Below are 26,463 nucleotides of genomic sequence, written 5' to 3'. Positions count from 1 at the left end.
AGGAGGATGGGACATAGCAGAGGGTGGGGGATGGGGAATCAAGGATGGCAAAACAAAAGGCAAGGTATGCAGGACATAAGAATTGGAAAATTATTTGCTGAGAACATGTATGTTGATGTGCTTGATTGAGCCAATGCACAGTGTATTTTGGATGGAAAATTCATTTGTGTGTTGTGATGGTGTATAGTGAATTAATGTAGAGAATGAATAAATTAAAAAAAAATTGTAATTTTGTATGTAGGATTTAAATACTTACCAGAATATTTACATTTTTAGTAATTTTAGCCTTTAGTATTAATGGTTTATGAATATGTGGTTAATGCTCACGGAAGTGTGTTTCTGTATGTGTCTAAAGGTCACATGCTTTCTCAGACTGGCTGCTCTCCACAGACTTTACCATACATATGTGCATATACAATGACTATTTCTCTTTTGACGCAAAATGTGTAAAGAAGGGGCCCAGGAAAGTGGCCCTCTGGCCCAGTCCTACACACTCTCGTCAGTCCCACAAAGGCCCAGACAGGTTCCAGGTGGCCTGTCCTTGGACGTCATGAATGGACTTCCGAAGATTTGGGAATCCTAACGCTGTATACAGCTTCATCTGGATGTGAATAGATAGATTTTGGTAGGGAGAAGAGATTGGTCTTCAGATTTTCAAAAGAGCCCTGTGCCCCCCAAAAGGCGAAGAACTGCCACAGAGACTGTGAAGCAGTAGTATCTTAGCCTCCAAGGGTCTGTTTACAATTTTTGCTGTCTACTCTTTGAACAGAGGAATAGCTACAGGATGTTACCAACTAGGAAGAATAATTGGAGCAGATGAAACTCGCTTAAGAACAACTATGCAGAGTCATTCAATGCTTGTCCTTAGATCAACACAATGTGAGGTTAATCTACAACACCTCACCATGTGGGGAGGTCCAGCTTGTCTTTCTGAGCTCATTTGACTTGCTGGTGGGAGTGATGCTCAGACTCTGGGGAAAAGGAAGCCCTGAAAGGAAGTAGTGGGGTGGTGCTGGTTATGGCTGTGTGGACTCAGCACAGAGAGGTGAATGCAGGAAAGGACTGAGTGGGGACCACCCCTTGGGGCCCCAATCTACACGAGGGTTAAAACATTAGTAGAACTGGAATGAGACAAAATTTACATGCCAGAACTTTCTCAGTAAAAGTGCTGTTGCCATTCATTCATTCAATTACTTACCCATTTGTTTAACTTGCCATTCAAAGTATTCTCTAAGAGGGCAATAGTTGAGCAGAGGCTTGAATGAAGTGAAGTGACTCATGAAAAGGAAGATTTGTGGGAAGATTACCTCTAGTGAGGGATGAGCAAGTTCAAAGTTCTTGAGGTGGGCTTAAGGGAACAGCAGAAGGCTACAGGAAGTGAACCCTGGCTGAAAGGCTGCCTGGGTGAGGGAGGAGACCCCTAAAGGAGCACACTCAAGGAACAACAGGTGGTCATGGTGGTCACTACATTTGTTTTGAGAAAGAGTGGGTTCCATTATTGCAAAGTTTTTGTTTTGCTCTGGTGGTGTTTTGCAAGATTGGGGCTGAGCCAAGACAGTACTTTTTCTTTATAGTTCTTGATTCCTAAACTAATTGTTGAATTAGTATTTTAAAAATATTTATTTTTGGAACCAGCAGTTAGCATAATGGCTATGTCGCTGGACTCCCATGTAGTCGACTGCAGTTCGCATCCCGGACCCGGTGGCTTAAAACTCACGCCAGGTTCATGTGTGTGCATGCCCAAGATCCTGAGAGGAGAATGGAGGAGAAGGGATTGTGGTGTGGCCATCCCCCCTGGGGAGTGATTTTTCGCTTTCTGTCTCTCTCTGTCTGTCTGGGGAGCGCACGTGCCCTATAGCAAAAACCTGTTCAAAAAAAATTATTTTTATTTGAGGGTGTGCCAAGCTATGAGCAAGAAAGGGATGCCCACATGTCTCAGCCCTGCCCCCAATGCCCATACTTTCCAGCGGTGTGTGGGTGTGTGTAGTGGAGAAGAAAGGGAAAGGAATCTGGGGGCTCAATGGGCAGAGCTCAAGACATCCCTTAGCCTGTAGTAGACATGCTTCCTTTTTCTTTCCTTTTCTTTTCTTCCCTTCCCTTTCCTTCTCTTCCTTTCTCTTTCCTTTTATATTTTCAGCTTTTTTTATATTTGCATTTATTCTTCATTTAACTTTTTAAAACACTACTATTAAAACAAAAACAATAGTGAGGGCTGGCAGGTGGCATGATGGTTAAGGTGCTGGACCCCCACATGGCCAACCGTGGTTAAAGTCCTGGACCTGGGGGCTTGCTTTCTCACTTTCCCTTTCTCTCTCTTCCTGTCTTTGGTAAAATGAAAAAAACATAAATAATAATAATAACAAATAAAATGAATGAATGAATGAATGAATGAATCAATCTATCTATCTTTAAAAAAAAACCCAAACAATAGCAAGTAGTTTGCATATTATGATTAGAGTCCTTCACTCATTCACTGCTGCATATAAAATGCCAGCAGTGTTATTCACTGGCCCCATTAAGAGGTTTGACACTGAACACCACCTTGAGGATGAAGTTCATCATCCTCATATGCTTCTCCATTGTAATGGCGCCATTTTTCCTGATTTGGATCAAGGCCCACCAGTTCTACCTGGTCACCAGCTCATCCGTCTCTTCTACTTCCTTCCTTCAGGTAGAAGTTTTTCCAGCAAAGAAAGTTTATCATGAGACAGAAAACCATTCTAGGGAAGTTCACCTTAAATTCAATGGTTAGGTGACCCTTTTCATATGTTCTACGATAAATTGGCATGCCTTCATTTAACACACACTTGATATCTCCATGCTTGACAATCTGACCTGGACGAGAGGTGATGACTATGGTTTGGTTGTCGAGAGTGGAAATTGGCTTCTGGAAGACACACAGCTGAATGTCATACATATGAAAAGGTCTTCTCGCCGATAAAAACAGCATGACCTTTCTGATCTAGTACAATGATAACATCTCCTGGCTCCAGTCCTGGTTCTTGGTCTCCTTCACCATGGAATGTTATTTTCTGGCCATCTTTCATACCTTTGTCAATATGAACTTACAGAATTTTTTTCTCTCGAACTGTCTTCCTTACATTGCAACTTTTACATCTATCTTTAGGACTGATCCGCTCTCCATGGCCTTGGCACTCCATGCACACAGACTGAATTTGCTGAACCATTCTAGGTCCTGCCTGATGAGTTCTTATTTGCATTCAGTACCTCGGCAATTGGGACAGCACTCTACTGCTCCTTTCTTACCACCTCAGCCTTCACATTTGTCACAAATCACATTCTTTTGCAGGGCCAGTTTTCTTGTTGCACCATTATATAAATCTTCTAAGGTTACCGACAGCTGATGTACAACATTTTTACCTCTTTTTTTTCTCTCTGCATCCTTCCTCCTCCTCCAAAAAACATATCAAAGATGTCCATTGGGGAGCCAAAACCACCACTTGCTCCACCCTCTTTAATTGGCTGTTCTCCTCCTTTGTCATATAATTTCCTCTTCTTCGCATCAGAGAGAACTTCATAAGCTTGAGAAATCTGTTTAAATTTTTCGCCTTCATCTGGATTCTTATCAGGGTGATACTTCAAGGCCAGTTTCCTGTAAGCCTTCTTCAACTCTTCCTGGGTAGTATTGGGTTTGATCCCCAAAACATCATAGTAAGCCATTTCTTTCACCATTTTTTAGTCGGTGAACGGGCTGAGGCCGGTGTGGAAGTTAGCTGTGCGCAGCTTGGGCAGCTGCAGCTTCTCAGCTTCTCACTGAGCGTTCTGGAAAGTTCTGCCCCTCTCCTCTCCTTTCTCCTCTCCTCTCCTCTCCTCTCCTCTCCTCTCTTCTCCTTGCCTTTCCTTACCATTCCTTACCTCTCTTCTCCTCTTTCCTCTCCTTTCTTTTCTTTCTTTCTTTTTCTTTTTTTTAATTTAGGTTTTTGTCATAGGGCATGTGCGCTCTCTGGAGAGAGACAGTGAGAGGGAAAGTGAGAAATCACCCCCCAGGAGGGAATGGCCATGCTGCAATCCCTTCTACTCCATTCTCCTCCTGAATTTTGGGTACCCACATGCCTGGCTGAGTTTCAAGCTGGTTGACCATGTGGGAGTCCAGTGCCTTATCCACCATGCCACCTGCTTGCTGGCCCAACATTCCTCTTTCTAAGCTCTGGCCAGCTACTGAGGAAGTTCTGCAGATAGAGGTTGTCTACCCATCTGCTCCTTTCAAGTCCCTAAGGTGGCTGAAAAAAGACTATTAACTAAATAGTGAAATATTAATGGTTCACGATACATGTTTAGATCATTACTGACAACCCAAGGAACTGCAGGCCTTGTACTAGTCCATCTGGGTTGCTATAACAATGTTATGCTGCTATAACACACCATAAATGGAGTGGCCTAGAACAGCAGAAATTTACTTCTCTAAATTCTGGAGGGTGGGAAGTCCAAGATTAAGGTGCTGGCAGATTCAGTGTCTGAGGATAGGCTTCCTGGTGGCATTTCCTCACTGTGTCCTCACTTGGTGGAAGGGGACAAACAAGCTCCCTTGGGATTCTTCAGTAATGGCACCCAATGTCATTCGTAAGGGCACCACCTTCTGGCATGACCTAATCACCTCCCAATGGCCCTACTTACTAATGCCATCAAATTGGTGATTAGGTTTCAACACATGACTTTTGTGGGGAGACCAGCATTCAGACCATAGCAGGTCCCCCTAGCTATGAGACAGGTTCCAACCTAATTTCAAATGTGATATTTCAACCCTTAGCAAACAGATCAATTAGGAAAGGAAAAGTTTCTAGGGCAATTTTGGCTGGGAAAATATCCTTTTTAGAATCTCTCTTTCTTAGGCTTATGTGTTCCTAAGGGGAAGAAGTGGAGAGAAGCCATACTGCATGTCCACACATGGAGCCACATAAGTATTCTCTGACAAAGAGCATACTCTTTTAGCAGCTAATCCTGCTTTGAGTTGCAGGACTTGCCCTAACCTGGCCATGCCAGAGAGATTCTGCAGGTACTCCTGGTAAGGAGGGGTGATACCTGGATAGAGAAGGTTGTACATGTGTCTGTAGGGACTGGAAGTAGCACCTTATCCACTGTTGTATCCCAAGCACTAGCATAGTGTCTGGCATACAACAGGAGCTCAGCAAATGCTGGGCAGAACAGAAGAAACTGAGTCTAGCCAGTCCACTGCTTACTTTCTCTGTGCCTTCGGGTAGTCACTTCATCTTTTTTTTTTTTTTAAGAGAGATTTTTGCTATAGGACACATCTGCTCACTGGAGAGACAGAAACAGAAAGAAAAAGCGAAAAATCACCCACCAGGGGGGATGGTCATACTGCAACCCCTTCTCTTCCATTCTCCTCCTGGGATCTTGGGTGCACATGCATATGTGCTCGGTGTGAGTTTTAAGCCACCAGGTCTAGGACTTGAACCGCAGTTGACTACATGGGAGTCCAGTGACGTAACCACTATGCCATCTGCTGGTCCCTCACTTCATCTTTTTAAGCTCAATTTTTCCATCCATAAAGTGAAAGTAATAGTAATACCTAGGCTAAGGGTTTGTTTGAATATAAACTGATGACCTTTGACATCTGAAAGCACTTAGTAGACTTTAAAGCACCACACAGATATAAGGGATGAAAGATTATAAAGCTACCTCCCAGCTGTCTACATAGATGTGAACTTTTTAGTTACAAAAAGGCAGTGCAATTTTTTTTAATTTCGCCTAAAATTGTCTCTTTAATAAAGTAAAATTGTCAAAAAAATCAGAATATAGTAGAACCCAGAGTCTGTACAACATAACATTCACAACATAAAATCCAAACATTTTTGGTATATAGAAATGGAAAATGATGGCCCTGTCTAAGAGGAAATATAAATCAATAGATGTCAATCGTAAGATGACAAATACATTGCATTTATCAGATTAGCTCTTTAAAACAGTGTAATTAGAATTATGCTCAATGAGTAATAGATACTATGTTCATAATGAATGAAAACACAGAAATTATCAATAGAAAAATAGAAAATGTTAAAGAATTAGATGGAAAAAAAATTTTTAAGAGAGAGATTTTTGCTGTAGGGTACATGAGCTCCCCAGAGAGACAGAGAGAGAGAGAGAAACAGAACGTGAGAAATCACCCCTCAGAGGGGATGACACACTATAATCCCATCTCCATTCTCCTCTTGGGATTCTGGGCATGCACGCACATGCACTCTGTGTGAGTTTTAAGTCGCTGGGTCTGGGACTTGAACAACTGTTGACTATATGAAAGTCCAGCAATGTAACCATTATGCCATCTGCTGGTCCCACCAGACAAAAATTTAAAACTAACAAGAATTTTTTTCTTTCTTTTCTCTCTCTCTCTCTTTTTTTTTGGAGAGATTTTTGCTATAGGGCGTATGTGCTTTCCAGAAATACAAAGAGACAGAAAGCAAGAAATCACCCCCTAGGGGAGATGGCCATGCCACAATCCCTTCTCCATTCTCCTCTTGGGATCTTGGGCATGCACGCACATGTGCCTGGCGTGAGTTTAAGCCATTGGGTCTGGGACTTGAATCACAGTCGACTACATGGGAGTCCAGCGATGTAGCCATTATGCCATCTGCTGGTCCCAAGAATTTCTTTTTTTAAACTATACTTATTTTATTTTATTTTATTTTATTTTATTTTATTTTTTTCGACCAGAGAGACAGAGAAAGAGATAGAGAAGGAAAGTGAGAAAGCAAGCCGCCAGGTCCAGGACTATAACTGTGGTCAGCCATGTGGGAGTCCAGTGCCTTAACTACTACCCCACCTGCTGGCCCCAAGACTTTCTAAACCAAAAAGTCACCACATGGGCTTACAAGCAGAGTGAAGACAAAAAGAGGAAAAAGTCAGCAACTTAAGGATAGATCAGTAAAGATCTCTATGAAGAAGAGAATGAAAAATTTGCTCAAAACAAACAAAAATCCATAGAGTCCTGGGCTTTAGAAATTTTGGAAGGTAAAATAGTAGGTAATTGGAATCCCAGAAGAAAGAAAGAGTGAAGCAGGAAAAGTACTTGCAGATATAACAGCGAAAAACTTCCTAAGTTGGGTTAAATTCATTCAGATTCAAGAGACTCAGTGGGCCCAAACAGGATAAATTAGGAGAATTCTATGTCTAGTCACATCATTGTCAAGTTGCTGAAAAAACAGAAAAAATTTTAAAGCAGGCAGAAAGAAGACCTATTAAAATGATTTAATAATTATGACTTTTAATCAGAAACCATGGTCACTGGACTCCCATGTAGTTGACCACGGTTCGAGTCTCAGAACTGGTGGCTTAAACTCATGCTGGGAGTGTGTGTGTGCATGCCCAAGATCCCGAGAGGAGAATGGAGGAGAAGGGATTGCGGTGTGGCCATCCCCTCGGGGGGGTGTGTGTGTGATTTCTCTTTTTCTATCTCTTTGTCTCTCTCTTTCTGGTGAGCACACGCGCCCAATAAGAAAAAGCCTCTCCAAAAAAATAAAAAAAAAATAAAAAAAAGACCATCGAAGATCAAAAGGTAGTGGAATAATGTCTTTAAAATACTGAAAGAGGGGTCAGTAGGTGGTGTGGTGGTTAAGGGCTCTGGACTCTCACATGGCCAAGCATGGTTCAAGTCCTGGACCTGGTGGCTTCCTTTCTCACTTTCCCTCCTCTCTCTCTGTCTCTCTCAGGTCAAATATGAATATAATAAGTAATAAATAAAGTTAAAATATTTTAAAAAATACTGAAAGAAAAAAAATAAAACAATATTGGTCTGTAATTCTACGTATAAGAAAAATACATTTTAAGAATGAAGGTGGGTTGGGGCCAGCAGGTGGTGTGGTGGTTAAGGCACTGGGACTCCCACATGGTCAACCATGGTTTGAATCTCTCAGGGTCTCTCTCTCTCGTTGGTGAGCACATATGCCCTATAGCAAATAATTAAAAAATAATTTTATTTATTATTATCACTTTTTAATTTTACCAGAGAGTGACAGCTAGAGAAACGGGGAAAGTGAGAAAGAAAGCCACTATGTCCAGTACTTGAACCACAGTTGGCTATGTGAGAGTCTGGCTCTTTAACCACCATGACACCTGCTGGCCCTAAATAATTATTTTATTTAACTTTATTTATTTATTTATTTGTCAAAAGTCATACAATTCTATTTCACCAGTTCAGTCTCATGTACTTTATCTTTTGTTGTGATTCAATTTTCCCAATTAAATTCTGGGATATAATATTCAACTCCAGACTTGTCCCCACGATTAAGTTGGCCATTTTCTTAGTTTTTGAAGTCTTATTTCTGTGAAACTGCATTTAATTTTCCTGGTATAGCACTCCCTGCAGAATTTCTTGGAGATTTGGTTTGGTGTTGGTAAATTCTTTCAGATTTTGTTTATCTGAGAGTGTTCTTGTCTTTTCTTCCCATATGAAGGATAATCTTGCCAGGTATAGTATCCGTGGTTGTAGTTACTTTTCCCTTAACATTTTGAATATATTTTCCCATTTTTTTCCTCACTCGCATTGTTTCTGAAGAGAGATCCGCTGTCAGCCTGATGGGATATCCTTTGTAGGTAACTTGACATTTCTCTCTTGCCAATCTTAGTGTCTTGTCTTTGTCTGTGGTTTTGCTCAATCTGGCCATAATGTGTCTTAGAGAAGATATTCTTGGTTCTATTTGGGGCCCTTTGTACTTCTTGGGACTGGATCTTTGAATGCTTCTCTAGGTTTGGAAAGCTTTCTTCCAGGATTTCATGGAATAGATTGTCAATGCCCTTATGGGTCTCTTCCCCTTTTGGGATACTAATTATCTGGATGTTTGGACGTTTGATGGTATCTAGTATTTCTCATATAATATTCTCATGTTTTTGGACAATTTTCTCAGTCTTTGTGATAGATTTTTCTAGGCCAGTAATTCTATCTTCTACAACTGAGATTTGATTTTCAGTGTGATCTAGTCTGCTTTGAATACTTTCAAGGGAGGTTTTGACTTCCTTTACTATAGTCTTCATCTCTAACTAGTCCATCTGATTCTTTTTTAAAGTGTGTAATTCCTCTTTTAGATCTTGCAAGAACTTCTTCAACTCCTGAAGCTCATCAGCTTCTTTCCCCGGCCTCTTCAGCAGTTCATTATCTCTCTCCTCTTCCATCTCTGTGAGTTCTGTCTCCATGAAAATTCTGAATTCTTTATAAGACATTTCCGTAAATTTCATCATACTGTCTGAGGATGAAGAGGACTTATTTTTCCTTGGAAGAGAAGGGAACAGCTTTGATTTTTGGTAAAATTTGCGAGTCCACAGCTTTCTGATTGACCTTGCACTGCTCTGAAATCTCGTATTTCTCCTTCTCTGTGTCGAAGATCTCACCTTCCTGGTGTCTGGGCTTCTGTAGTTTCTTTTTCTTGAAGTAAGCATCAATAAGGTGCTTTGGGAATTTTACTTTGCTAATATCAATTTTTGTGGAGGTGGCAATGACAAATTTCTGGTGTGTTCTACGCAGTGGAACTCGATTGAGAACCAGCGGTCCAGTTACAAGTAGCAAGCCACTGCTCAGCTGCTTCAGGAAAACCACTCTCTTGCCTCTGTGGCGTCCAGTGAGGATGATCAGAATGGTCCCAGGAGTGATGCTAGCTCGCAGATTTCTCACATGCTGACTGAAGGGTTTTTTTTTTGCCGTGGCTCAACAGCTTTCAAGGCACATCTTCAGTAGGATAATACCTAGGCATTTTGCGCAGTTTAACCACCTGGGTACCACCATTCTTGTCTCCACCAACTGGCTTTGTGACAGTTGCAAGAATCTTCTCCTTCTTTTTCTTTTTGATCCTGGATTTAGTGACTGAGTATTTCCTCTTGTACATGGCCTTCCTGGAATACATGGCAGACCGGGAGTATCTGCTGATGCCCCGGACTAAATGGGGTTTTGGCTGCAATGGGGTTTCCCCTTCTTGGGCTTTTTAGCCTTGGGGTCACCCTTTTTAACTTTGCCACCTTCTTGGCTTCAGGTTTCTTCTCCTTAGTATCCTGCTTTTCAGCTTTTTTGCCTGCCATCTTGTATAGTGGGAAAGAGCTTAATTTTCCATATTTCTTGTGACCCTGTGGAGATGTCTAGTCATCAGATGGATGGTGCATTTCTTCACTTCTTAAAGTTCAGTCTGAATGTTCAGAGGTGTGCAGGAGGAGGTGATCTGCAATCTCTCTTTTGTTCTGTTCTCACTCTTTGTGTATCAGAATCAGTGGGAACAGAGGAGTATTCTGACCCTAACTATTTAGAAGTATAGGTTCTGTTCACTTGGACCTGTCTAGACACTTAGTGAGCAGAGACTGAGAAGCAAACGAGTAAAGATAAAAAAAAGAAAAGAAAAGAAAAGAAAAGAAATAAAAGGAAAGAATAAAACATAAAATAAGAAAAGAGGATAATAAAAAACTATAGATTTTTAATATTAAAATGCAAAAATTGAAAGTGCGCCACATAAAAGCACTAGTTCACGGCTGAAGTTTAGGATCCATGTGGAGGTGGGCCTGGGTTTGTGCCTTTCCTAAACAGAAGAGGAAAGGCACCTATTAACACAATAAAGGGGCTTGAAAGCCCAGAGAATACTTTACATTAAAAAAAATTATGAAATTAAGACTCAGGGAGACACAGAGAGACAGAGAGAACTGGAGACAAAGACAGGCAAAACTACCCACTAGAAATAAGAGAGGAAGACGTCTCAGCAGAAAATCTTCATTTTAAGTCTCTAAAAGCACTAGTCAACAGCTGAAGTTCAGGATCCATGTCTTATTTATTTATTTTAATTTGACCAGCATGTGTGAGAGAGAAAGAGAGAGAGCGAGCGAAAGTGAGAAAGCAAGCCAACATGTCTGAGACTTGAACTGCGGTCAGCCATGTGGGAGACCAGTGCCCTTAACCACCATGTGATTTACTAGCCCCGATTTTTTTTTTTTTTTTTTTTTTTAGTCTTTGTATGAGTCACTTTATTGGCAGTTTGCTTTTGTCACAATCTGGAGAATTTCAAACACAGGGAAGAAGCTGTCAGAATCACTTACTGTTCATTTTCTTCCTTACCCTGGTTGCTAAACTGCTGCTTCTTATTTCATATTCATGTGGTATTATTGTTGGAAAGTTTTAATTCGGTCATCACTGGTAGTGTCACTGTCTCTTCCCATGGCAGCTCAGTAAAGTATCTTAGAAGGCCTTGTAACTCACTTGTGATCAAACAGGTGAAGAACTTTGGCATCTCTTATAATCTAATTTACCAAGCTACTTAATTTGGCATATCCTTAGTGATGCAACCATTGACAATACTGAGTGTAATTAATGGAATTCAATGACTGAATAGATGGGAACCCAGCAAGAGTACAAATCTTGTTGTATCTTGAAAAGAACTCAAAGATGATCAGGAGGCTGATGGCAGTTTCGCCAATGAAAGATTTTACCCAGTTCCCATACCAGACTCAGTTTTCAAACTTAGTTCCAGGACATTGTGCTAGTTTGTGCTGCACTATGATCTCTTCAGGTTTAATAGCTGTCTGCTGTCCTGTGAAAATGGATCCATCTGGGCAGAAGAATCAAGGCAAAGGTGCTCTCTGAAGGTCAAGGGTGCTGATGTTGCTGGACACTCTCTCCTAGGCCACCAACACGGAATGCAAGAACTCCAGCTATTTTTTTTTCTCTGTACACTAGTCAAGCGCAGGTCATCTGGATTCACTAAGATTTTGACAATTGGGGAGGTGTAATTTTCTAGAAGGCCATGCCTTTAGCTGAGGCAGTTGCACAGAGGACACCATCAGTCGACATGCTGACAACTGAAGACTTTCTGCTGCAGCACCTGGGGCAACAAGTCCTTTCTAGAAGGGAGATGGGGGTGGCTCCTCTTAATCTCTGGGAAGATGCTTTCTGCATATCTGTTCAGGGAACAACATCTTTAGGAATCTGGTGAGTCCTGCTTCCTTAGGGTTTGCAGCACCGCCACTTTGGATCTCAACCTTATGGGTGTCAGAATCCAGGTTCTTACTCTCATGATCCTGCCACTGTCAAGGTGAGATCAGCTGTCATGACAAACACATACCTGTGGGTTTGACAGCTACTAGCCACCACGAAGAGGGCCTGAACTGCCTTTTTTTCTTTTTTGGGTTTACCATGTTCTTCATGTGTATGCTTATTTATTTAGTGACAATATTGGAGATGCATCTCTTGCTTCATTTTGATTCTCCATTTACATTCTATTTCTCTCTCACGACAATGATTGCCATGCTCCTTTTACTGCTGTATTTCTATCTTGATTAGGCAGCTGTTGCTGAATTAAATTAATTCTCACATTCATCCCAAGAGGAAAATTGTATCAAACATGCAACCTGTGTACAATACCTAAGATAGCACCAGACTAATCTCCCTTTCTTTTTTCCTTCCCATGAGCATGCCTGGGCACAAGGAGTTATAATGTATCTAAACAAAGTCCATTTTCCACATTCTGCTCTTCATTCTTAAAGTCCCCAACAGGTGCACAGTTTTAAAAATCTAAACTAGCTCTTCTGAGTTAGGAACCCAGAGTTCAAGTTCTTGAAGCTCTACTGCAGTGTGAGTGGTGAGAAGAATTTGGTACGATGCCTTCCAATAGGGCACACAGGCATTTTTTTCTGCTATAATTTCCAGAAGACCCCTACTCCTCCCCAAAATGGGAATGCTTTATATTTCAACCCTGCCCAGTCCTTACAGATACCTATATCAAACTGAGGATCTCCTGGCCCCAATTCTTTAAAAAAAAAAAAAAAGACTGAAGGTGGGGCCAGCAGGTGGTGTGGCAATTGGGGCACTGGAGTCCCACATAGCCAAATGTGGCTCTAGTTCTGAACCCAGTGGCTTGAAAATCACAACCAATAAATAGGTAAATAAATAAATAAGTAATAATTTTAAAAAATGCCTTTAAGAAAGAGGTAATACAGATATTTTTCAGGTAAATAACAACTAAGAGACTAAGTTACCACAAGAAACATGCTACACAAAATACTAAAGTTCTTCAAGATGAAAAAAATGATACTCATGGGAAAATTGGATCTTCGGGAATGAATGAAGAGTGCTGGAAGTGGTAAATGTGTGGATAAATACAAAAGACTCTTTTCCTCTTAAATAAAAAATATTTATAGGTTTGTTTAAAGTAAAATTTGTAACATTGTCTTGCGTTTAAATGTGGATATAATGCATGTGACAGCGATAGCATTAAAGACAGTACAAGTGTGTGTGGTAAGTAGAACTACATGGTTGCATATTACATGAAATCACACTGTATTAATTCTAAGTAGCTGTAAAAGTGTTAAAAAATATGTTAAAAATCTTTGCTATAGAGTGTGTGTGCTTGCCAGACAGAGACAGAGAGGGGGAAAGTGAGGAAGGAAGCAACTTCACTCACCCAGGCAGGGATGGTCACGGTGCAATCCCTTCTCCATTCTCCTGTTAGAATTTTGGGTGCACATGAACATGCACCTGGAATGTTTTTCATACCACTGGATCCAGGACTTAAACCACATAGTTAGCCTTGTGGGATCCAGCTGCTGTAAACACCATGCCACTGGTTGGCCTGGAAAGTACTATAATCCTGAGGTTTCTATATTTTATGTTAAATGATACTATATTGACTCAAAGTAGACTGTAAAAAGTAAAAGATATTTAATGTAATCCACTAATAAAATAATGCAAAAAAGCTAAATGACAGCAGATAAATTAAAATGGAATTGAAACATATTTAATTACTCCAAAAGAAAGCAGGGAAGCAGAGAAAAAAGAATAAAAACCAGAGAGGACAAACAAACAAACAAAAAACAGACCTAAGTCCAACCATATTAATATTTCTGGTAAATGTGAATGAATTATATATTCCAAATAAAAGCTAGAGATTTTCAGAATGGTTAAAAAGTAAGATCCAGGTGAGAGGGAGGGAATCAAGGGGAAAAAGAATAAAGCAAAATCTTTTTTAAATAGAGATTTTTGCTATAGGGCATGTGTACTCATCAGAGAGACAGAGAAAGAGAGACAGAAAGTGAAAAATCACCACCCGGGGGAGTGATCTCACTGCAATCCCTTCTCTCCATTCTCCTTTCAGGATTTTTGGCATGCAGGCACATGAGCCCAGTGTGAGTTTTAAGCCGCTGGGTCCAGGATTCAAACTGCAGTTGGTGTAAGAGTCTGGTACCTTAACCACTACATTACCTGCTGGCTCCAGAAACAAAACATAGAAGGGACACAAAAATGGAAAATAATCTGTTGATCATAATATATATGGTAATATCTTTGACTGAACCAATATTCAGTGTATGCATGATGGAGAAATTCATTTGGTATACTGTAATGATACACAGTGATTGAATGTAATAAAAACAAAGAAATATTGGGGCCAAAAGATGGTGTAATGGTTATGTTGCTGGACTTTCAAACGGCTGACCTGGTGGCTTCAAACTCACCCCTGGCACATGTGTGTGTGTGCCCAAGATCAGGAGAACAGAGAGGGACTGGAGCATGGCCATCCCCTGGGGGGTGGGGGGTGGTGATTTCTTGCTTTTTGTCTCTCTGTCCCTCCGGTGAACACACGCACCCTATGCCCAAAATCTCTCTCTCTCTCTCTCAAAAAAAAAAAAAAAAAAAAGAAATGTAAAGAAAAGAAGGAAGGAAAGAAAAAAAAGCAAGAACTAATTGTATGCTGTCTGTAAGAGATATACTTCAAGTATGAAGACATAAATGGGTTGAAAGTAAATGGATGGGAAAAAGATGAAACACTACACGAAGATTTGATTACTCACAATAATCAAAAAGCTAGAATCAGTCAAAATGAACAGGTGAATAGTTTAACAAAATATGATATATTCATACATTATACTACAACTCAACAATAAAAAAGAAACTACTGATATGAACAACATGATGAAACTCAAAATCTGAATAGAAAAAGAAGCCAGACACAAAAAAAGTATATACTACATAATTCCACTTATATAAAATGAAATTTACCTACAGACAAAAGGCAGATCAGTGGGTTATGCAGTGGGTAGAGGGACGAATAAAGTGTAAAGGGGCAACAGGAATCTTGGGGATGATACAAGTGTTGGGTATCTTGATCGTGGTATTGTTTGTGAGCACATTCGACTGTCAAAGTCATAGACTTGTCCAGTTTAAGTGAATACAATTTACCATAAATAATTTATCAATAAAGTTGGTGAGACCAAATTCTTTTTTTTTTTTTTTGGAGAATTTTTTTTCGCTATAGGGCGCATGCGCTTGCCAGACAGAGAGAGACAGAGAGACAGAAATCAAGAAATCACCCCCCAGGGAGGGTGGTCACGCCACAATCCCTTCTCCTCCATTCTCCTCTTGGGATCTTGGGCACGTATACACACGTGCCCGGCGTGAGTTTTAAGCCACTGGGTCTGGGATGCGAACCACGGTCGACTACGTGGGAGTCCAGCGACATAGCCATTATGCTAACTACTGGTCCCGAGACCAAATTTTAAAAGTTCCAATTTTAAATTATTTTAGAGTTTTTGCTGAACTTTTTTTTTCTTGAGAGATTTTTGCTATAGGGTGCATGCACTCACCAGAGAGAGAGAAAGAGAGAGAGAGAGAGAGAGAGAGAGAGAGAGAGAGAAAGGAATCACCCCCCCCCAGGGGGGATGGCCATGCTGTAATCCCTTCTCCTCCACTCTCCTCTCCAGATTTTTGGGCATGCACATACACATGCACGACATGAGTTGGAAGCCACTGAGTCCAGGACTCAAACTGTGGCTGACTACCTGGGAGTCCAGCTACATAACCATTATACCATCTGCTGGTCCCAAGTTTTTGCTGAACTCTTAAAATGTTATTTAAATCAGGATCAGCAGATGGCATAGCAGTTACATCACTAGACTCCCACATGGCTGACTGCAGTTCAAGTCCCAGACCCAGTGGTTTGAAACTCATACCAGACTCGTGTGCATGTGAACCCAAGATTCTGGGAGGAGAATGAAGAAGAAGGGATTGGGTGTGGCCACCCACCTTGGGGGTGATTTCTCATTTTCTCTTTCACTGTCTCTCTCTCTTTCTCTCTGGTATGTACATGTACCCTAAGGCAAAAACCTCTAAAAACCAACCAACCAACCAAAAGCCATTATTTAATTCTTTTTTTTTTTTTTTTTTAGCTTGTCAGAGGGTGCCTGTGTTTGCTGGTGAGAGAGAGAAAGAGAGAGAGAGAGAGATGGTCACATTGCAATCTTTCTCCGTGTCTCCCACTCTGGGGGATTTGGGGCACACATGTTCAGGTACCCAGCATGTTTTTCAAGCCACTAGATCTGGGACTTGAACTGCACGTTCAGCCATGTCGGATCCAGCCACCTTCACTACCACACCACCAGCTGCCCTTAATTTAGTTTTAAAAAAGAATGACTTATTTAATTTTATTTATTATTATTTATAAAATTTGTCACCAGGTCCGGGTCTCAAAATGTGGCTGGCCTTGTGGAAGCCCAGTGCCTTCACCACCACACCATCTGCTGGCCCCCTTAATTCATTTTTAAAAAAGCAAAGGATTGGGACCAGCAGATGGCATAATGATTATGTTGCTGGACTCCCACAGCTGCAACTTTCTAATTTTCCCTCTCTCTTTCTGTGTCTCTCTGGAAAGCACACGTGTTCTCTGGTAAATTTAAAAATGAAGAATTTCTGTTTGTCAAAAGATAACATAAATAAAGTGATAAAGCAATCAACACGTATTTCCAATTTGTATTATCAGTATAGAGTTAGTATATAGAATAAATATTGCAAGGCATATTCACAAAGTGGAACATTGTACAGCTTTGAAAAGAAATGAACCATAACTACATATAACAATGTGGGTGATCTTTTTCAATACTGAGGGAAAAGTCAGTAACTAAAGGTGAATATAATATGATCCATTCTTTATAAAACTTAAGAAAAACTAAAATAATAAAATGTTTTCTAAGTAATAAAATGACTCTTCAACAGAAAAGAATGATACAAATGAAATTCAGTGTGGCAAGGTTTCCTCTGAAGAAGAGTAGGGAAAAGCATGCAGTTATCCTAATGGTATAGATGATGTTCCACATCCTAAGTTAAATAAGAGTCACAAGGTTCAATTTGTTATTATGCTTCATAGCTTACACATAGATTACATGTATTCATTTGCGTATAATAAAAATTTTATACTAGCTTTCGAACGAATGGCTGAGTAATAAATATGCCAAAACTAAAATGGCCACTGTGCTCAATACACTCCGTATCCAGAGGGCATCTGTCCATGTTAACGGCAGTCTGCACTCATTAGGCATGTTAGTTCAGCCAGTTACAAATCAACCTAACGATGCTGTCAGCTAGCCTACATTTCTCAGCCTTGTATACAGGGACATCAGGTTCCTTTTTAAGTACTCACAAACCATCTGTTTAATATTTCCTCCTAGACTTTGTCAGGGATTGATGTCAAGTTCTTTTGGAAAGGTATTTTATCCATATGTGTTCTTGGGAAACACTGAATGTTAATAACCCAAACATACAAGACAGAGATTTATTGCTTCCTAAAAGATTCCAGAAAGAAGGGACCAGCAATTAGCATAATGGTATGTTGCTAGACTCCCATGTAAGTCCATCGCACTTTGAGTCCCGGACCTGCTGGCTTAAACTCACGCCAGGCGCATGTGTGTGCATTCCCAAGATTCCAGAGGAGAATGGAGGAGAAGGGATTGTGGTGTGGCCATCCCATCTGGGGGTGATTTCTCACTTTCTGTCTCTCTGTCTCTCTCTGTCTTTCTGGAGAGTGCATGTGCCCTATAGCAAAAACCTCTACAAAAAAAAAAAAAAAGAAAGAAAGAAAGAAAAGAAAAGATCCCAGAAAGAAAAGGACGAGCAGAGGGACGACCTCATCTATGCTTCAGTGCAATTGTCAGACTCCAGATATTGATTTTTTCCCCTTTAAGTATCTTAGAAAATAGACCAGAAAACACAGCTGTTCATTTAGTTTGTCTTTGATAACAGCATTAAAGTCATTTCCCTGTGGCATTAAGATTAAATTTAAACCACTCTTTTATTACCTAAAGATTTTTAACACAGAATTACATTTGTTTACTTCATTAACAGAAACCATAGTCTCAGAAAAATAGCAATCCTTCCCTTTTTAATTTTTTTTTAAAGAGGGATTTTTGCCATAGAGTGTGTGTGCCTGCCAGAGCAACAAAGAAAGACAGAAAGTGAGAAATCACCCCCAAGGAGGGATGGCCACACTGAAATCCCTTCTCCTCCATTCTCCTCTAGAATTTTTGGCACACACACATATTTGCTTTATCACTTTGTTTATGGTATCTTTTGACAAACAGAAATTCTTAATTTTTAAATTTACCAGAGGACACGTGTGCTTTCCAGAGAGACACAGAAAGAGAGGGAAAATGAGAAAGTAACCTCCATGGGTAATGGTCATGCTGCAATCTTTTCTCTTCCATTTCTCCCTATTTTTGAGATTTTAGGCACACACACACTCACACATCTGGTGTGTTTCTCAAGCTACTGGGTCAGGGAATTGAACCATGCTGTCAGCCATGTGGGATCTAGCCATCTTAATCACCACACTACTAGCTGGCCCTAGAAATTCTGAGGGTTTTTTTTTTTTTTAATTCTTACTTTTAATGTAGTCATACTTATCAACCTTCTATTTTATGGTTAGCAAACTCTGTGGGTTATTTAGAAAATTCTTTCTCTTTCTCCCCATTCCATGTCAAAAAATGTTCTCCTATATTTTCTTCTAAAAGTTTTAAGCTACTACTCTTCACATTTAAATCTTTGATCCACCTAAAATATGTTATTATAAATGGTGTGAGGTAAACATCAAATTTCATATTTTTCCCTCTGTGGAATACAGATAGTTCCAGTGTGATTTAATGACAAGATCCACTGCTCTGCCATGTCAGCCAAGCTACATATCAAGTTTTCACATGGCTGTGGTTTTTAGGCTCTATAGTCTGTTGTAGACTAGGTATTTTTTCTACTCCAATATGGTGGCATCTTAATAAAATAGTTTTATAAAACAATTTAATATATGGTGGGACCAGCAGTTAGTGTAATGGCTATGTCGTTGGATTTGCATGTAGTTGACTGCGGTTTGCATCCCGGACCTGGTGGCTTAAAACTCACGCAGGGCGCGTGTGTGTGCAGATCCTGAGAGGAGAACGGAGGAGAAGGGATTGTGGCGTGGCCATCCTCCCTGGGGGGTGATTTCTCTCTTTCTATCTCTCTGTCTCTCTCTGTCTGTCTGGCGAGCACACATGCCCCATAGCAAAAACCTCTCCAAAAAAAATACCCCACAAAAAACAATTTAATATGTGGTAAAGCAAACTCTTAGCTTTAATATAAACCTTAACCTCTAGTGTGTGCATGCACATACATACGCATTGTATAGAATTGTCTCAAATTTGTCTTTATGTGAACCAGCTTTTTAAATTTATTTATTTATTTTTTTGAGAGGTTTTTGCTATAGGGTGCATGCGCTCGCCAGGCAGACAGAGAGAGACAGAGAGACAGAAAGCAAGAAATCACCCCCCAGGGGGGATGGCCACACCGCAATCCCTTTTCCTCCATTCTCCTCTCAGGATCTTGGGCACGCACGCACACGTGCGTGGCATGAGTTTAAGCAAGGATTAAATAAGATAACAAGTGGAAACTATATAGAACAGAAGGTATTTGAATAGTAAATATTCAATAAATATTGTTATTGTGATCTGCAGACAAATGGTGAGAGTATGTCAAAACACTGGTTTTCGGTAACATATCTTTTTTTTTTTTTTTGGAGAGATTTTCGCTATAGGGCGTGTGTGCTCGCCAGACAGACAGAGAGAGACATAGAGACAGAAAGCGAGAAATCACCCCCCAGGGGGGATGGTCACCCCGCAATCCCTTCTCCTCCATTCTCCTCTTCAGATCTTGGGCATGCATGCACACGCGCCTGGCGTGAGTTTTAAGCCACCGGGTCCGGGACGTGAACCGCGGTCGACTACGTGGGAGTCCAGCGACATAGCCATTACGCTAACTGCTGGTTCCCAGGTAACATATCTTTTCTTTGAGGCTCAGAAATTATTTAAAAATAAAACAAGTGGGACTGGCAGGTGGTGTGGTGGTTAAGAATGCTGGACTCCCACATGGACAACCACGCTTTCAAGTCCTGGACCTGGCTGGTCAAAATAAAATAAATAAAGTTAAATAAAGTAATTCTTTGAAACAAAACAAAAACAAGCTACAGTAGTTTCATGATTCATGGCCACAGAGAGACAAAGAAAGTGAAAGACAAAGAAAGAGACAGTGAGGGAAGGTGGGAACCCCCCCACCCCCTGGGAGGATGACTATGCCACAATCCCTTCTCCACTCTCCTCCTGAGATTTTGGGCATGTACACACACACACCTGGCATGATTTTCAAGCTTCCAGGTCTGGGACTCAATCTGCACTGTCAGTCCAGTGCCTTAACTACTATGCCACCTGCTGGCCTTGATTCATGGCTTTTCTGTTGGGGTTAACTTGGCTGCTAGAATTGGCAACCTCTCCTAAATTCGAATTTATTATCAATATCTAAATTAGTATAGCTATTATGGGAAATAATATGGTGGTTTTTAAAAAAACTAAAATTAGAAATGCCATATAATCTAGGAATTCTACCACTAGACATATATCTGAAGGCAAGGAAATCAGAATGCCATAAAGATATCCGCACACCAGTGTTTATTGCAGGATGACTCACAATACCCTAGATAGGGAATCAAACTAAATGTCTATCAACAAATAAACAGATAAAGAAAATGGTACTGGGAACCAGCAGTTAGCATGGTGGGCTATGTCGCTGGACTCCCACGTAGTCGACTGCGGTTCACGTCCCAGACCCACTGGCTTAAAACTCACACCGGGCACATGTGCGTACGTGCCCAAGATCCCAAGAGGAGAATGGAGGAGAAGGGATTGCGGCGTGAACATCCTCCCTGGGGGTGATTTCTCGCTTTCTGTCTCTATGTCTCTCTCTGTCTGTCTGGCGAGCGCACGCGCCCTATAGCAAAAACCTCTCCAAAGAAAAAAAAAAAAGAAAATGATACTCACATGTGCACACATATGAATACTAGTCAGGCATTAAAGAGAATGAAATTGGGACTAGCATATGATGTAACGGTTACTTTGCTGGATACCCACATGGTTGAACTAAGTTCGAGTCCTAGACCTGGCGGCTTAAACTCATGTTGGGTTCGTGTGCGTGTGTGCCCAAGATCTCGAGAGGAGACTGGAGGAGAAGAGATTGTGGTGTGGTTATCCCCCAGGGGGTGATTTCTCACTTTCTCTCTCTGTGTCTCTGGTGAGCGCATGTGCCCCATAGCAAAAATTTCTCCTTAAAAAGAAAAAAAAATAAAAAGAATGAAATCCTGTCATTTGAGGTAAAATGCCAGAGTCTAGAGGGCCTCATATTAAATGAAATAAGCCAAGCATGGAAAAGAAATACCACATATTCTCACTCATATGTGGAAATTAAAAAGCCAATGACTGTGTAGAAGTAGAGTTGAAGAATGACTATCATAAGCTGAGAAAAATAGTGGGAGGGGGAGATAGAGGATGTTGATCAATGGAGATAATACTATAGATAAATAAGAGGAACAAATTCTAGTTATAAGATACCATAGGATGAATATAGTTAGTGACAATTTACTGGCTATCTCAGAGTACCTAAACAAGAGGATTTTGAATGATCCTAAGATAAAGTAATGACAAATGGCTGAGATGATTGATGTACTAACCACTCTGATTTAATCAACACACACTGTATTCCACAAATATGTATGATTATTCTACGCCAATTACAACATATTAAAAAAAGGTCCAACATTTGGGATCTATTCTAGTGTATAGAGTTAGCTTATATGTAAAGAGGGAATATGAAGATAAAAAAAGCATCCAGCCTCCCCTGAGAGGCATACCTGTTTCTATTTTTGTTTCTTGGACCAATACATGTGTGTATGTTTTTAAGTGTGTGTGTATGTATATCTAAAGGAGTGTTGGGAAGGATGCCTCAATCTCTTATTCTCTTACTTATTTATTAAATAATTTTTTCTTTTTTCTTTTTTTTTTTTTTTACATGTGACTACTGTATATCAGTATATGCATATATAGAGAACTTCCCCAGCAGGAAAAATGAATTTTTTGGGAAGAGATTTATATTATAGTATGCATGCACTCGCCAGAGAGACAGAGAGAGACAGAAAGCCAGAAATCACTCCCCAGGGAGGATGGCCACACTGCAATCCCTTCTCCTTCATTCTCCTCTCAAGATCTTGGGCATGCACACTCATGCCCAATGTGTTTCAAGCCGCCAAGTCTGGGACTTGAACTGTGGTCGACCATATGGGAGTCTAGTGATGTAACGATTACACCATCTGGCCTGGAAAAAGGAATTTTTACTTTTCAATATCTAAGATATTTTAGTTGTTATTATTAGGATATATTGTTTCTAAAATAAAATTACTATTAAGAGTTCAACTCCAACACCTAGAAACATTTGTGTGAATAGATTTGAAATAATTTATCATTAAATGGCTTCACATAAAGCTACTTATCATTTAAGAACACAAGACTGGGGCCAGCAGGTGGCGTGGTGGATAGAGGCGTTGGATTCCCACATGGCTGACTGTAGTTCAAGTCCTAGATCTGGCGGCTTGCTTTTCTGCTTTCCCTTTCTCTCTCTCTGTCTAGTCAAATTGGAGAATTATATTAATAACAAATGGAATTAAATAAATGATTCTATAAAAAGAAAAAAAAGAGAACACAAGATCATGAAAAATAATCTTCCTGACCCATAAAAGATAATTCATTAAAATTCTTATCAGTCATCTTACTTTTAAGATAATTCTTACCATCGTTGGCGGGCTCTTCAACCGGAGACGCTGAGTCCATATACTCTAGAATTTCCTTTGTGATCTCAACGACCTGAAGTCTCCTGACCCTGAGTAGGTCTGTATCTTTCAATCCTTCCTCCAATTGTTTGACCACTTCTTTTCCAGGGTGAGAAGTCAGAACAGTAATCTGAAAATAAATCTGAGCGTCAGTGTGTCTATTCTCCCTGATATACCGAGGGAGGACCGTAAAGACATCTGGAGGATAAACAGTAGAAATCTGTGGTAGTAGCTATTTTGTTTAGTGCAAAGAGGAGGGTTTAACTCTAATTTACAAATCAAATTTAAAATGATGGATTTGGGGGGAGACAGTACCTTTCCAATCAGGCTAAGTTGACCATAGACAGTGGCATGACATCCTATCTGTGTTTCAGATTTTTAAGATTGCTTGAGAACAGCAGGTGGAATAATGATTATGTCACTGGACTCCCACATGGTTGACTGTGGTTTGAATCCTGGACCTGGTGACTTGAAACTCACACTGGGCACATGTGTGTGTGCACCTAAAATCCCAAGAGGAGAGCGGAGGAGAATGGATTGAGACATGACTGCCCCCCCCGCCCCTTGGGGGTGATTTCTTGCTTTCAGTCTCTCTGTCTTTCTCTGTCTCTCTGATGAGCACTTGCATCATATAGCAAAACAATCTCTGAAAAAAAAAGAAAAGATTGCTTTAGAGTCAACCTAGTGGCATGGTGGTTGGATTCCATATGGCTTAATGCACAGTTCAAGTCTCAGACCAGGCAGCTTGAAAATGTGCCAGGTGTATGTATGTGCATTCCCAAAATCCCAACGGGAGGGGGAAATGAAAGAAGGGATTGTGGCATGACCATACCCCATGAAGGGTGTTTTCTCATTTTCCTACTCTTTCTTTCTGTCTCTCTGCAATGAGTACACTTGTCCCCTATCAGATTATTTAAAAAAAGGAAAAATATTGTTTTAAGCACTACCAACATCTCACCTGTTCAAACTGTTTTAATTTTTCAAGAAAACAAAGGAAATAGGATCCTTAAATTTTGCTCAGTACATATGTACTAAATGTTAAAGGGTCTATATGCCCCTTTCTCTCAGTGTTATCAGACTGATTTCTCTCCTTGCTTAACCTGGATCCAAGTCAGGTTTTAAATGTATTTTTATTTTGGGGCTGGCAGGTGGCATGGTGGTTAAGGGCACTGGATTCCCATATGGTTGACTGCAGTTTGAATCCCAGACCTGGCTGCTTAGTTTTTTACTTTCTTTCTCTCTCTGGTCAAAGTAAAAATAATAATAATAAGTAAACTTAAATAAAATAATTCTTTAAATATTTATTTATTTTGCCTTTCACTTTCTTGATATGTTTTATTATTTATTATTTTTTAATTAAAAATTTATTTTTATTTTAGTTGTTTCTTTCGACTCCAAAATGTACTTATCCTTGACCAGTGTGCTTAAATGTTGTTGATTAATGAGAGGAATGCAGGTGAAAGTACAATTATTATTATTATTATTTTTAGGTTTTTGCTATAGGGCATGTGTGCTTGCCAGAGAGAGACAGTGAGAGGGAAAGTGAGAAATCACCCCCAGGGAGAATGGCCATGCCATAATCCCATTTCCTTTATTCTTCTCCTGGGATATTGGACATGCATGCACATGAACCTGATGTGATTTTCAAGCTGCTGGGTCAAACCACAGTTGGCCATGTGGGAGCCCAGTGCCATCACCACTACATCATCTGCTGGCCCCTATTACTATTATTTTAAAAGACTTTAATTTTTTAGAGCAGTTTTAGGTTCACAGCAAAACAGAGAGGAAAAATTCTCTGTGTTCGACCTTCAACTTCATCCTTCCCTCTGCCCTAACCCCTGGAAACCATATATATATTTTTTTCACTTGTCTTCATAGTTTTGCCATTCCCAGAATGTCATATGAAATTATACCATATGTATGTAATTTTTCCTCTATGTAGCCTTTTCAGATTAACTTCTTTAATTTAGTACTATGCATTTAAGATTCTTCCATGTATTTTCATGGCTTGATAGCTCATTTCTTTTTCGTTATGAGTAATATTTAATTATCTGGATATATCACAGTTTATTTACTCATTCATCTACTCAAGGACATCTTGATTCCCTCTAAGTTTTGGCAACTATGAATAAGGCTGCTGTAAACACCATGTGAAGGTTGTGGGTGGATATAGGTTTTCAACTCTTTTGGGTAAATACCAAGAAGCACGATTGCTATATTGTATGGTAAGACCATGCTAAAGTTTTGTATTAAACTGTCAGACTGTCTTCCAATGTGGCTGTACCATTTTGCATTCTTGCCAGCAATGAATGAGAGTTTCTGTTACTCTGCATTCTCACTAGCATCTGGTGTTACCAGGGTTTTGAATTTTAGTCATTCTTTTATTTTATTTTTTAAAGAGTTTTAAATTTAATTCTATTTTTATTATTTTAAATAATTATTTCCTTTATTTTATCTATCATTATTATTTTTAATTTGACCAGAGCGAGAAACACACACACACACACACACACACACACACACACACACACAGAAAGAGAGAGAGAGAGAGAGAGAGAGAGTAAGCTGCCAGGTTCGAGACTTGAACTATGGTCAGCCATGTGGGAGTCCAGTGACTTTAACCCACACACCACCTGCTTGACCCTTATTATTAGTATTAATTTGGTAAAGGGCATGTGCACTCACCAGGGAGAGAGAGAAAGTGAGTCATCAGACCTTTTTTTTTTTTAAAGAATGATTTTATTTAACTTTATTTATGTATTTGTTTTATTTGACCAGAGAGGGATAGAGTGTGGGGGTAGGGGGTAGTGAGAAAGCAAGCTGCCAGGTGTGGATCTTGAACTGTGGTTGGCCATGTGTAGTCCAGCTCCCTTAACCACCATGCCACTTGTCGGCCCCCAGGTCCAGGATTTGAATCATGTGGGAGTCCAGTGCCTCAACCATCACACCACCTACTGGCCCTGAATTTTAGCCATTCTAATAAATGTGTTATGATATCTATCTTTTTAAAAAAAATTTACATTTCCTAGATGATGATACATGGTGTAGAACATTTTTTCATTTGCTTGTTTGCCATCTATGTACCTTCTCTGGTGAGGAGTCTGCTAAGATCTTTGGCCAGTTTTTACATGTGGTTGTTTGTTTTCTTTTTCCTTTTCCTTTTTCTTTTTATTTACTTATTTACTTTATAGAGAGAATTTTAAAAAAATCTCTTAATGTCCCCGACCTGCGTCCTTCTTCGGAATCTCCGGGAACCTGTCGCAAATCCCTTCAGCTCAAGTCCCTGTTCGGGTGCCAGAATGTCCCCGACCTGCGGGAACTTATCGGGCAGGGAAACTCGAGCGAGGGGGCGGAGGTCTGGAACCGGCGCAGCGTCTCAGCACGGGAGCGAAAGAAGTATCACAGCTCACACAGTGTCACAGCTCTTGATGGTGTAAAGGTTTCGCTCATTTATTGAGGGCTAGAGCACTTTCTTATATACACAAGGCAGAGGGAGGTAGGCGGGGGTTGCCGCGGACGCCACGGA

The 26,463-nt window shown here is 40.3% G+C and overlaps 1 protein-coding gene and 1 pseudogene across 1 annotated transcript in view; both read right to left on the bottom strand.

The window, feature by feature from the left end:
* Positions 1-26,463, bottom strand: part of M1AP (meiosis 1 associated protein) — a 92,188-nt gene that overhangs the window by 35,550 nt on the left and 30,175 nt on the right. The window contains exon 4 of the mRNA XM_006151200.3: positions 22,899-23,067. Within this exon, the coding sequence (XP_006151262.1) occupies positions 22,899-23,067 (169 nt within the window). The remainder of the gene's footprint in view (positions 1-22,898; positions 23,068-26,463) is intronic.
* LOC106735154 (dnaJ homolog subfamily A member 1 pseudogene) lies at positions 2,516-3,697 on the bottom strand (annotated as a pseudogene).

This window comes from Tupaia chinensis, unplaced genomic scaffold (genome assembly GCF_000334495.1).
Source record: "Tupaia chinensis unplaced genomic scaffold, TupChi_1.0 Scaffold000316_1, whole genome shotgun sequence".
Lineage (NCBI taxonomy): Eukaryota > Metazoa > Chordata > Mammalia > Scandentia > Tupaiidae > Tupaia > Tupaia belangeri.
The sequence above is the reverse complement of the archived record's forward strand: the minus strand, read 5'-3'. Positions and strand labels throughout refer to the sequence as shown.